We start from the raw sequence: 11,937 nt of genomic DNA on the forward strand, positions 1-11,937 counted from the left end.
CTTGGCGAAATGCTCAAAATGCTCCTTGAGAAGGAATATAGTTTGTAACATTGAACAAATCTGAAATATCATAGTTGGCTTTGATAACGTGGTAAGGTATACGCGTTAAAGAGGCTCGTGTATTGCATGCAGGCATTAGAACTTGATATTGAGATGTTTCCTGGGGTTTTTATTTTAAATTCACCTTTTCCTATTGCGTAGCCTGCGGGAGGCTTTGACGAAAATGGGATGCGGAAAAAAAAGTTATTGACAGTGAATAAATTTTCGCTCGTAGTTTTGCTAAATAGTAAGAAAAGGGTAGTGCACTTTAAAGGATTTTGGCTTTTTAATTTTTTACCAGATATTTGACTCAAAAGACCACTATTCCGTGTTGCTCCCCTCTCACCCTCCCTTTTCTCCTCATTTCCTATTCTGAAGTTTAAGAGTTATAATTTATAGAGGCCCTTTTGTTTTGTGTTTGACGACATCATTTCTCGGCACGGTAGATTGCGCATCAGCCGATAACTTAGGCGACGTGGCTTCACACGAAGCATACAACGTGTTCTATAATTGACGAAATCCTAGGTCACAGATATAATATTCGCTAGTTTAGTTAAACTTGCTATATGATAGTACAAAGCGCCCTTTAGGTAAAGCGTACAAACCTCAGTTTCGCAATGTTTCGAGTTTGGAATTCGTGTTGTCTTCTGTTGTGTTGCGGTTGCATTTTGTATACGTTGGCCTTCTCATCGAAAAAAGAACCGAAGAAACCCACTAAAGAAGAGAGCGAAAAAAAGATTAACGAAACTATTAGGTAAGTGAAACGCTTGTAGTTATATGATATTCAAGAAGATATTGGAAACTGGAGTTGTTGGTCTTGTTAGAATATTTCAAATGGGGTGCTAGTGTATGGGTATTTGAAAGCCGATCGAGATTGGAATTTGTTTGTTTGTTTGTTCATTGCTTGTATGCAACTTAATTGGGAAACTAAAGGTCTCGTGTTCGTACTTTGTTGGCGCTTTCTTCATTTTGATTTTTCTTCTTTGGACCAGATTTCAGTTCGAAAAGCATCTGTTCAGACATGAAGTCAACTTCTCTTCGTCAACTGATCAATGTTCAATGTCCGTGACTTGTTAAAATTAACATGGTGAGCAATGCTGTCAGTTAGATTCCTTCAAGGCATTTGAATAAAATTTCGGCAGAAGTAGAATTCTACGATATTTTGAATAAAATCTTTAGCCACAAAAGCAACGTAAGTACAAGAAAAATCTATAAATTGATAAGCAAGCACACCCCAAGGGCTCCTGTAGTTATATATTCCAATTTATTCCTCTTTTTCGCGTTAATTACAGTGCACTCCTTGAAGTCATGGATAAGGATAACGACGACAAAGTGAATGAAGTAGAAATGATTGCCTGGGTTAGTAAAACTTTGAGGAAAATGTACAAAGAGGATTCGAAGGAATTCGTGGCCAGGTTTGATACCGACAAAGATTCCATGCTTTCTTGGGAAGAATATCTTAAAAGTGAAGAAGACGCTGGAGGTAATTGCATAGCTGTTGAATTTTGCATTGTAATCTTGAAGCTGTCTGCTTTACAAACACTCTTCTTTCTTATAGAGGCTTTTTTTATGAGGTTATTTTTGAGTAATCCTAAACTGCATTTAATACTAAGCTTATATTTTCGAATGGGTATATTAATAATTCAATTTGGTTGTTCATTCACTCAGTTTGTTCTCGTATTAGTCTATTCTTTATCTATTGGTTTATTTATTTATTAAATATTGATTTCTCTCAGCCTCTTCAGAAGAACAACAGCAAAGAAGATTCGATTTCGCAGATGCAGACAAAGATGGCCACCTAAACCATGATGAACTTACTTCCATGCTTCACCCAGAGGAGAGACCTCACATGTTTGATGTGGTTACTGAGGTCAAATTTTTCTTTTCTCCCTTCAATTATGGTGCAATCCTTTGCCAATTTCTTGCCTCCTCATCAAAACGAGAATTTGAAAGCATTTGTGTCGAAGAGCTCGAGAAGAACTGAGGGGAGGGGAGGGAAGTGGCAAGTCTGCTGAGTGTCAAAAATTATCTGGGACTACATTATTTTCTTTATTTCACGCAGTGATTGGTCCAGAAAATTGGCGCCATTCTCCCAAGCATTGAGATGCAAATGAAAAACTCGGCAAGCGCGACTCTATCACTTGTGAAAGCGCGGGAGATCGTAAATAGTTTTGGTTTTTATTTCGACTTCTCATTGGTTGACTTCTTGTGAAAATTCCCTTTTTCTGATTGGCCCCTCTGATTTCTGGTTTTAATTTTACAATACTCAATCGAAAAGTTCGCTAAATATCCTTCACTCCACCTAACAGGATTACATGGAGGCGGGAGACAAAAACGGGGATGGATTTCTTTCGTTAGAAGAGTATAAAGGTAATTAGAAATCTTTTGAAACTACGTCAGAAGTTGAGTAACTGAAGTAGTCGAGGAACATGATTTGGAGTTTATTTACAAATGAGACCATTGTCACAATTTCTTTCAGCAAAAGTGTTCAAGGGAAAAAAAGAAGATTTGGAAGCTGCCGATAGATTCTACGTAGATAACGATAGAAATGAGGATGGAAGCCTCGACAGGGTAGGTTTTTTTTTGGGGGGGGGGAGGGGGGGAATTACATGCTTTTCAGGAGAAACAAAGGGGCATCAATCTTCGCTACTATACAAGAATGATTGGCAATAAACTGCCAATGAAAGGGAGGGGGAATCATACGATTATTACAGAACTTAAGGGGAGGTTCAGGTAAATTATATCGAGACATAAACAAAATCCTGCTCCCTCCCCCTCCCCCTTTCCCCCTCCCCCTTCCCCCTCCCCCTTTCCCCCTCCCCCTTCCCCCTCCCTCTTTGCCCCTTTTCCTTCCCCCTACTTCTCCCTTCCCCCTCCCCCTCCCCCTCCCCTTCCTCCCCTCCCCCCTGCGATGTATAATGACCTGTCTCTAAGAATGAAGACTTCGTGATTGTTATGATTGCGCTGAGCGTTTTCTGGTTTGATTAGAGTTTTTAGCTATCGAAGTAACCGTCAAAGTAAAGACCAGTTATTGTTGATTTTGACTCGCATGTTCGTCGATTTTCGTCTTCCGTCTTCAGAAAGAACTGGCTGACGTCGGTTGGGCACTAGAATTACGCCAAAGAGAGGCTTCGGGGTTTAGACGTATTAATTTGTTATGTTGAATAAAAATCAGTTGAAATAAAGTGTGATTATTTATTTATATTCTTTCTTCCAGGAGGAAATAAAAGAATGGATAAAGTCAATTAGTACTTCGTCTTTGGCTGAAAGACAAGCAAAGCAAGTTCTTAAAAAGGCGGACGACAATAAGGTTAGCCGTTGTTGTTATCTTAAGGCTACACCCTTGTTTTCTTCATCCAATTTACCTGCCAAAAGTTCTCAAAGGAAAGCTCTAGCTGAATGACATTTAGTTATACAAATACTGTATTTCCTCGAACAAGCGCCTGGGCGATTCTTTTTTCATTTCGGCTATGGGGAGGGGCGCTTATTGGAAGAGGGGCGCTTAATCGAGAGGGGGGGGGCGCTTATTGAATAGCGCAGCAATAGAACAAAAATCAAAAGAACAGATAATGTACATAAGGAACTACGCAAGCAAATGGAGACAGAAATAATCGGAATGAGAAAGAAACTTTCTTCCTATACTGATTCAACTGTAGCGGAAGCTTAAAAAGTTATTAATAAAGTGGCAAAAATAAACAGGCTTTACTTGGGTGAAGGGGGTGGGGGTGCTTATTCGAGGGGGATCTTGTTTAATATATTGGCCAAGGGGTTGGGCGCTTATTTAAGGGGGCGCTTGTTTAATATATTGGCTTAGGGGGGTGGGCGCTTGTTCAAGGGGGCGCTTGTTTAATATTTTGGCTTGGGGGTGGGCACTTATTCAAGGGGGCGCTTGTTTAATATTTTGGCTTAGGGGGGTGGGGCGTTTGTTCAAGGGGCGCTTGTTTGATATTTTGGCTTAGGGGGATGGGCACTTATTCAAGGGGGCGCTTGTTTAATATATTGGCTTAGGGGGATTGGGCGCTTGTTCAAGGAGGGCGCTTGTTGAATATATTAGCCCAGGAGGGTTAGGCGCTTATTCAAGGGGGCACTTGTTTAATATATTGGCTTAGGGGGGTGGGCGCTTGTTCAAGGAGGGCGCTTGTTGAATATATTAGCCCAGGGGGGTTGGGCGCTTATTCAAGGGGGCGCTTGTTTAATATGTTGGCTTAGGGGGGTTGGGCGCTTGTTGAATATATTTGCCCAGGGGGGTGGACGCTTATTCAAGGGGGGCGCTTGTTTGAAATATTGGCTTAGGGGGGTTGGGCGCTTGTTCAAGGAGGGCGCTTGTTGAATATATTAGCCCAGGTGGGTGGGCGCTTATTCAAGGGGGGCGCTTGTTTGAAATATTGGCCTGGGAGGATGGGCGCTTGTTTGGAGGAGTGTAGTTATTTGATCGTGGGCGCTTATCGGAGTAGATATAGTATTTTAGATTCTCATAATGTAATATCTCTTTATCTTTGTAGGATGGCGCTATCACTGATGACGAAATTCTCAAGAATCTCGCTCTGTTCCAGACATTTAATGATATTCTGGAAAGTGAAAAGAAAAAGAACGAAACGGCTGAAAAGGCGAAGGATGAACTTTAGAAATACAATATTTTTGTTGTTCTTTCTCTCTTTGACTCCAAAAGTGTTTGTCTATTAAGTTCCTTATACAGAACAAAGTTAAATTATAAAATTGAATACAGTTCAATCATTTTGCAAAATTTTTTTTAATTATTTTGAATGAAAATGATGATAGAAAAAATCGGGAATCATCGGTTACGTAGATGTTAGGTGTAGAGAAGTCTGCGAAGAACTACAACACAGTCAAACTTCGTTTCGCAAATATAAGTTATTTCAAACGAAACTATAAGAAAAACCCCATTCGTCTTTAAGCACTGTAGTAACAAAGCGTCACTGGTTAAGGAAGATTTATGTTAATGTATTTTAAACTGTTAGCACAGTCACCAAAATCAGGTGTTAAAGAACTACGTTACAATAAACAGAATTCTGTGTTCCTTCTGTCCAAGAGTAATCTGAAGGTATTTCTCTATCTCTTATCCTCTGCACCCCACCCCCATAGTCTCCACTTTGCAAATAATTCCGAGTAAGTACGTTCCCTGTGATAATCTGTCATATCAAAATTCGTTAGTGAATCATCATGTATGAAAACAAAGAAACGATTCAATACACTGGAAGCAAAAACACATGTAAATTAAAGTCGAACAAACAAAAAACACAGGGTAAAATAACGGATTAAAAAAATTTGGCGTGCAAGTTTTTCTTTTTTTTTACAAGGTTTTGTTTGGTTATGGCATACATTTTAAGATCTTTGGCTAAACAGCCAGTCACTACGCTTGGCCGGAAACATTGGCAGTGCTCGCATTCAAGTACTTTGGTCTAACAACAAACAATCCAATATCAGTCCAGCTTAAATTTAGCTTTACAGATTACACGCTAGACTGAGTAGCTGATTCAAGACCCTTTGTGTAGGCAGAGTATACTAAATTGATATTGGAATGCTTCTTTGGTCATAAATGGCTCGGTGAACATTTTTCGCGTATGTTAAGATATCCGCTTGTTCATAAACTCGATGGGCAACCGTGAGAGATGTAGAACAAGAAAGTTTTGAAGTTTAAAGACAAATTCTGATGAAAATTTCGAAGAGAATTATTGGATTTGACTTTTAAGTTCGCAATACGAATATTTCTGGAGGAGGTATTCCGTGTTTCAAGGGAATTATGAGGGAGTTATAATTTTTTAAGTACTTTTGTCATACGGGTTGTACAGTGTTATATCGTGGCACTAATATGTTTGACTGACAGTCCACATAACGGAAGGATGCGCATCGTCCAATATTTTAAGAAACGTGGCTTTACATGAAACCATATCTGGAGCCTTTAAATTCGAGAACACTCAGAAAAAATTCATTGCGTACATCATTTGACAATCCGTCTCTCAGTTCAGCTCGTAATTTTCGTTCGTCCACGCGGTTCAGAATGCTTCGAGGCCTCAGCGTTATAAGTTTTGTTTCGATCTGTGTATGCGCATTCAATGTGTCGGCCACTAAACTGAGATACCCGTCGGTACCCACTATATCGGATAAAAAACATTACAAAGACGAGGAACATAATCTTGAATACGACCATGAAGCTTTTCTCGGCCGAGAGCTATCTTCGGAATGGCGCGATCTACCCGCTGATGAAGTGATGGAAAAACTCTCGTAAGTAGCTTTGTTGCTTTGTTACTACCACTGTTTAAACAACTAATAAGTTTGTTTTCCTACTGTTGGAAAATTTCACCACTAGTATGAAGAAAACATTAAAAATTTTCGGTATAGTGGCACATGTAGTGAGGGGGCGCCTTCGCGACTAGAAAAAAACCTCCCATAAATAGAGTGTTGTAGATAAAGGTTTTGGAAGCATTATTCTAAGTTTACGTCTTTTTGATTGATTTATGTCCCACAGAAGTGGTCGCACTACATTTCACTGGAATATTTAAATGGATAAAAACAAATGATTAATCCTAACCCTAACCCATTTTTAAAAATGGCTGATATAGGAAACGCATGCAAAATAAAGCGGTTGTGTTGAGCTAGAAACCTAATCTTAACAGACCTTGGAGAAGGGTAATATTCTATCAGTTCAAGTTCCGCCACTTTCTGTGATGCTGACTCATGATGAAGTACTCTTTTCCCATCCATTCGATGGCAAGAGCTTTGTGTCCTAACCACAAAATAGCCAGAGGCCATTTTTTAATTTTTAAACTTTTCCAATACGCGGTTTGAAAGTGACGTAGATTAAAAACTTTTACGTCATTACCCTTTGCGGTTGATTTATGATGACACGCCGTGAGCCGGATAGACGTTACCATGTCAACTTACTAAGTCATTATGTATGGGCTTTTGGCCACACTTGTTCGGTTAAAATCATTTCCATTTATGAAAGCGCCAAAAAACGCCAATATGCTGCTATCGTGACCGAGAGGGCGTTTGTCAATAAATGATTCATTATATTGCAATTAAAAAAAGATTAATTCAAAGGAAATTAAGAGCCATATGATAATGAAACAATCTCATCCTTGGGGGGACTGGGGGGGGGGAGTTTCCATTCTCTCAATAACAATTTCTTTTCTAATTCATCAATAAAATTTTCATCTAAGTTTTCTAGTTTTCTTAAGTGATAGGCGATTTTCTTCACTTTTCGGTAACAGGGAACTGTTCCCAAAAATAGATGTCGATAGGGACAAGAAAATCTCAATTCCTGAGCTGTACGAATGGATTGAACAGCACATGAAAAAACATGTGTTGCGCCAGGCTGATGTGAAAATGCGCGACATTGACACGAACAAGGACGGCAAGGTTTCATGGGAAGAATACATAGAGACCCAGTACCCGTCGTCTCATGAAAAAGGTGAGAAATTCAATTTGGAATTTCATCCTATAATTTGTATCCTATAATCTACACGGAAATTATATTTTGTCTTTACCGTCTACAAAAACTACTACTTATGGTCTTCACTCCTTTTCATATATGGCTTCAAAACTATGGAACTCTCTTCTGGACTCTTTTAGAACGTCTGACTTTTCTGATTTCAAGCGCAAGATTCTACAGTATGACTCTTTCTCATAGTTAAATTTTAGAATGTTACAATTTTACATTTTACATTTTACATTTTAGTAGTATTTAGAATTATACTTGTAACTCGAAGATACTAGCTTATTCTTTAGCTACTCCAAATTCGAGATTAAATAAAGTATATGTATGTATGTATCCTTTTAAGGAAACATTTATTCCTTTTGGAATAAACATGAAATTAGTCTATCGTTCATTAATTGGTTTGAATTTTTGAGGTTCCTGGTGAAAAAAAAAAAAAAAATTTGCCTCCACACCGGAACTGTTCCGGAGGTCCCAAATTCCACGCAGTTGGATTTGAACAGGCCTTCGTTTTATCTATTGAAGGCCTCGACGAGAAAGTTCTTGGAGAATTCAGGGAATTAGTTTCACGTGAAAAGAAGCGGTTTGACTTTGCTGACACAGACAACGATAAAGAGCTGTCCCGTGAAGAATTCTCACTTTTCCTTCACCCCGAGGAATCCAAAAGGATGACCACATACCTTATTGAGGTAAGTGTCACGTGACTCGTACAAAGGGCGGGTAAAAACTGCGAATCGAGTGATTTGTTTTTTAATTGGTGTATATTTTTTCACGATTTTATCGTACTCAAAAATTTAACATGTTCAGTATTTTGCTTTGTCAGGAAAGTTTGGATATCTTTGACACGAACAAAGACGGGAAAATATCCGCTGATGAATACATTGGTATGTATGTGTGTTAGCCTGTTCATTTCATTATTCTATAAGGATATCTTCACATATATGTATGAATTTTTTTCCTGAATCTATTTCTCCCGTGCGAAGAGGCGTGTTTTTCTCCATGTTAGATGAGCCGTACAACATACAATCTTTTGCGCATTATGGATGGCTAAATCTGTGGAATCAATTAGTTCTCGTGTTGCTTGGTTTTCAGCCACAGTCTTACATACATACATACATACATACATACATACCTACATACATACCTACATAGGTTAATTGACCACTCCCCATAGGGGCTTTTCAAGGCCAACACCCACCCATCCCAGGACATCCACCACACAGTAATCTCGTGCGTGGGAAATTAACGTCTCCTACCCCTAACCCTGCAGGAGAAGGGGCCTACGGTTTATTCGTCCTTGTCCGAGAAGACTAGAATATCTATCCATTTCTTGATTATAGAAAGGTAGCAAATTCTCCTCACTTATTTTAAGACCATGAGTATTGGTCCGGCTAGGGCTCGAACCCTCGCCCTCCCGCACAACACAATCCGGCGCTCTAACCAATTGAGCTAACCGGGAGTCTTAGAACAAACTCAGGATCGATTGTTCTGTTTTTAGCCTGCTGACATCATGACCATTGTGCTTAGTGGGAGCCCATTACTTGGAGCGTTGAACTGCCCTTTGTTTATGTCATCGTGTTTCCAAAGACAAGTCTAATTTTAGTTTGAATTTGCCACGAAGCCCTTCGACCAATCACAATTAGCGCAAAGTTAATTTTTAACTTGACTCGTGACTTTGTGGGGTCGAGTAGTCTATTTCCCACGAAAAGATATATATATTCATCGTATCTGATTTATCATCACGGGTTTATTACGAATCAACTTAACGGCCTGCTCCCAGTTGGCTTGTTAGCTCAATTGGTAGAGCGCTGCACCAGTATCGCAGAGGTCAGTGGTTCAAATCCCGTACAGGCCTGATTTTTTCAGGTCTGATTTTCGCTATTGCATAAATAGCTCTCTACTGCGAGGATCGTGCATCATACGTATCTAATACCGCAAGTCAAAATATATGAATTTTATACATTTATCGTATTTGATTTATCATCACGGGTTTATTACGAATCAACTTAACGGCCTGCTCCCAGTTGGCTTGTTAGCTCAATTGGTAGAGCGCTGTACTAGTATCGCAGAGGTCAGTGATTCGAATTCCGCACATACAGGCCTGATTTTTTTCAGGTCTGATTTTCGCTATTGCATAAATAGCGCTCTCTACTGCGAGGATCGTGCATCATACGAAAGTAATATTATTGCCTTTTTTTTACTGATTTATCACAACAGGTGATGAAGCGAAAAGGCTTACTGAGACAACCATAGAAGTGCTCAAAAAGAGTTTCAGTAAAGAACTAGACTCGGACAAGGATGGATTTCTTGATAGGGTGTGTCTTTTCTCGAGTTACGTCATTGTAGGGGTTGCAAATCGGTATTTTCTGTTCTCTTCTATATGACGAATTAGATTACTTTACAGAGACTTGGGGTTTGTTTATCATATTTTCGAGTTGGCTTTTAGGTCCGTTGAAAATTGTCTTCAATAAGAAAAAAATATTCAGGCGTTCGCTCAAAAATCTGAAAAGGTTTCGTGCCGCAACGAGGAAGTTACATGTATAAAGATGTAGCGTTGTCACTATAAACTGACCTACAATGCAATAAGGAGTTGTTTTCGCCATATTATGGAATTGTTTTTTTTTTATCCGGGGGGGAGGCCGTTGATAATTCTCGTTGAGAAGTATAAATCCTTAGGATATGAGTTTACTCAAATAGAAACAAAAATTCCAAAAAGGCAAGAAGATATCATTCAAAAACAAGAATAGTTAAGGATTGCAAATTATAAACTTGAAAAAAAAATGAGGCTGAATTTTTTATATATGTAAGCCTATACGTAGTTCCCCGAGGTTAAAGGTGTGGTGGAGAATGTTTATCGGTTTTCTTCTTTGTATACCTGCAGAGTGAGATTCGAGCATGGATCCTTCCCGGCGAGCATGGCGATCCTATACAAGTCGAGGCAAAACATCTTATGAAGGCAGGCGATGACGACAAGGTAAGGATTTGATTGACACCTAGCACTCTTAAGATTGCTTCAATGAAGAGTATTTTTTTAATTCATATTGAGGTGAAGTCAGCAGCATGGTTAGTTTATATCTGACATGCGCACTGCATACTGTTAGGATAAATTAAGGTTAAAGTGACATATACGTGGCGACAAACAAACAAAATATGTAAATAATGCTTTGTCAACATGCGATGTAGTATTGTCTTTAAACTGACCTATATTCAAATCAAACATTTGAAGTGTATTTGCTTTTTTTTGTTTGTTTATTTGCAGGATAAGTTCTTGACAGAAGGTGAACTTATAAAGCACTATGACATTTTCGCTGGAAGTCGAGTAACTAGATACGGAGATCTCCTCAGAGAAGAATTATGAAAGAGATGAGACGCAGCGACTTCTTCTAATTTTAGGTTGTCATATTTTTCATTGCCCTCTCGCGATATCTCGCCGGATCAACAAGCACACTATAATAGTATGCACCATTGATCAGTGACCACGCAGAATCATTAGTATCCCTGAATAAATAACATCGTACTTTCATTTTCCTACCTACTTTATCGGTTGTTTCTCTTATATATTGTCCGTTAGGAAAAACTTGAAATGAAAAAAGAAAGAACTGGAGACGAGAGAGAAGAAGACAGATGTCAATAGGGTGGGGGAGGAAGAGAATAATTGGATTTTGTACCCAGTGACTCGACTCATGTCAAACCACTTGTGTCCTTGAATTATTGATGCAACAGTCAATATCAAGTTTCCTCTTTCATCAACTGAGTCAGCTTATTTTTCCGTTTTATCTACCAACCAAAGAGACGTCATTTCTATTTCTCTACCTATCTGAGCAAAAGGCAAATTTTTCTTAGTACTTCAATTCTCTTAAAAAGCGTCAATTCCACCCCTAAACCCATTTGTCATCATTCACCAACTCCTCCCCTAAGCGTATTGTTTCGCCTGCGGAATATCTAGGTCATGACCGCGACAACCCGATTGACGAAATCATTCATTGCAAAATTCCATGCATCAGCCCACGAGAATATAATTACGTCTTTTTTGTCTCTGAATTTGACAGGTTACCAGCTTTGACTTTCATCCTTTTTCAATGTTATCTTATCCCTAGAATTAGAGGTAGTACTGCGCTGTTAGTAAATACTTACCCGTGCTAAGTTCTGAAATTTAGAAAACAGGAGTTCGGTTACGCAGCCGAGCGGAAATGTAAGTAATAAATTCCAGTGCGATAGGTACTTAAGGGTAACGAGTGGATCCAAAATTTACATTCACACTAAGAGCTGGTTTCGATATCACGTTGATTACACGGCAATGGATTCTGCTGTTGGCTCTTTTGTCATTCCAAGGGAAAATAACAATTCTCCTACTTGTAACCTTTGCCGCAGCGCAGAACTAAACAACAGTGTCAAACTGCTTGACTGTCTACACGAATTCTGTGAGGCATGTCTCAAGAAAT

General features: G+C 39.1%; 2 protein-coding genes across 3 annotated transcripts in view; both read left to right on the forward strand.

Moving 5' to 3' along the window:
• The first annotated feature begins 33 nt into the window (after positions 1-33).
• Positions 34-5,077, forward strand: LOC111337997 (calumenin-B). Of its 2 annotated transcripts, none has more exons than XM_088758923.1 (7): positions 34-793; positions 1,332-1,522; positions 1,776-1,909; positions 2,349-2,409; positions 2,519-2,610; positions 3,257-3,349; positions 4,542-5,077. In XM_088758923.1, the coding sequence occupies exons 1-7, from the start codon at positions 657-659 to the stop codon at positions 4,662-4,664; spliced, it is 831 nt and encodes a 276-aa protein (XP_088615049.1). In that variant the 5' UTR covers positions 34-656; the 3' UTR covers positions 4,665-5,077. The 2 variants fall into 2 exon arrangements, with proteins under 2 accessions (XP_088615049.1, XP_088615050.1); XM_088758924.1 differs by lacking the exon at positions 34-793 and adding an exon at positions 808-1,126.
• Positions 5,078-5,884: 807 nt separating this feature from the next.
• LOC111334377 (calumenin-B) overlaps positions 5,885-11,937 on the forward strand; it is a 6,649-nt gene continuing 596 nt past the window's right edge. Inside the window, exons 1-7 of the mRNA XM_022940470.2 lie at positions 5,885-6,282; positions 7,272-7,471; positions 8,021-8,184; positions 8,319-8,379; positions 9,713-9,810; positions 10,377-10,469; positions 10,755-11,937. The exon at positions 10,755-11,937 is cut by the window's right edge and continues 596 nt beyond it. Of these exons, the coding sequence (XP_022796205.2) occupies positions 5,939-6,282; positions 7,272-7,471; positions 8,021-8,184; positions 8,319-8,379; positions 9,713-9,810; positions 10,377-10,469; positions 10,755-10,853 (1,059 nt within the window). The 5' untranslated portion in view covers positions 5,885-5,938 and the 3' untranslated portion in view covers positions 10,854-11,937. The remainder of the gene's footprint in view (positions 6,283-7,271; positions 7,472-8,020; positions 8,185-8,318; positions 8,380-9,712; positions 9,811-10,376; positions 10,470-10,754) is intronic.

The sequence above is a fragment of the Stylophora pistillata genome, chromosome 4 (genome assembly GCF_964205215.1).
Source record: "Stylophora pistillata chromosome 4, jaStyPist1.2, whole genome shotgun sequence".
NCBI classification, from domain to species: domain Eukaryota; kingdom Metazoa; phylum Cnidaria; class Anthozoa; order Scleractinia; family Pocilloporidae; genus Stylophora; species Stylophora pistillata.

Excerpts from the sequence above, each read along its gene's own strand:
- LOC111337997 (XM_088758923.1), top strand. The coding sequence starts at position 657 with ATGTTTCGAGTTTGGAATTCGTGTTGTCTTCTGTTGTGTTGCGGTTGC. Across the intron at positions 1,523-1,775 it reads AAGTGAAGAAGACGCTGGAG|CCTCTTCAGAAGAACAACAG; the intron begins GTAATTGCATAG and ends GATTTCTCTCAG. Across the intron at positions 3,350-4,541 it reads AAAAGGCGGACGACAATAAG|GATGGCGCTATCACTGATGA; the intron begins GTTAGCCGTTGT and ends TTATCTTTGTAG.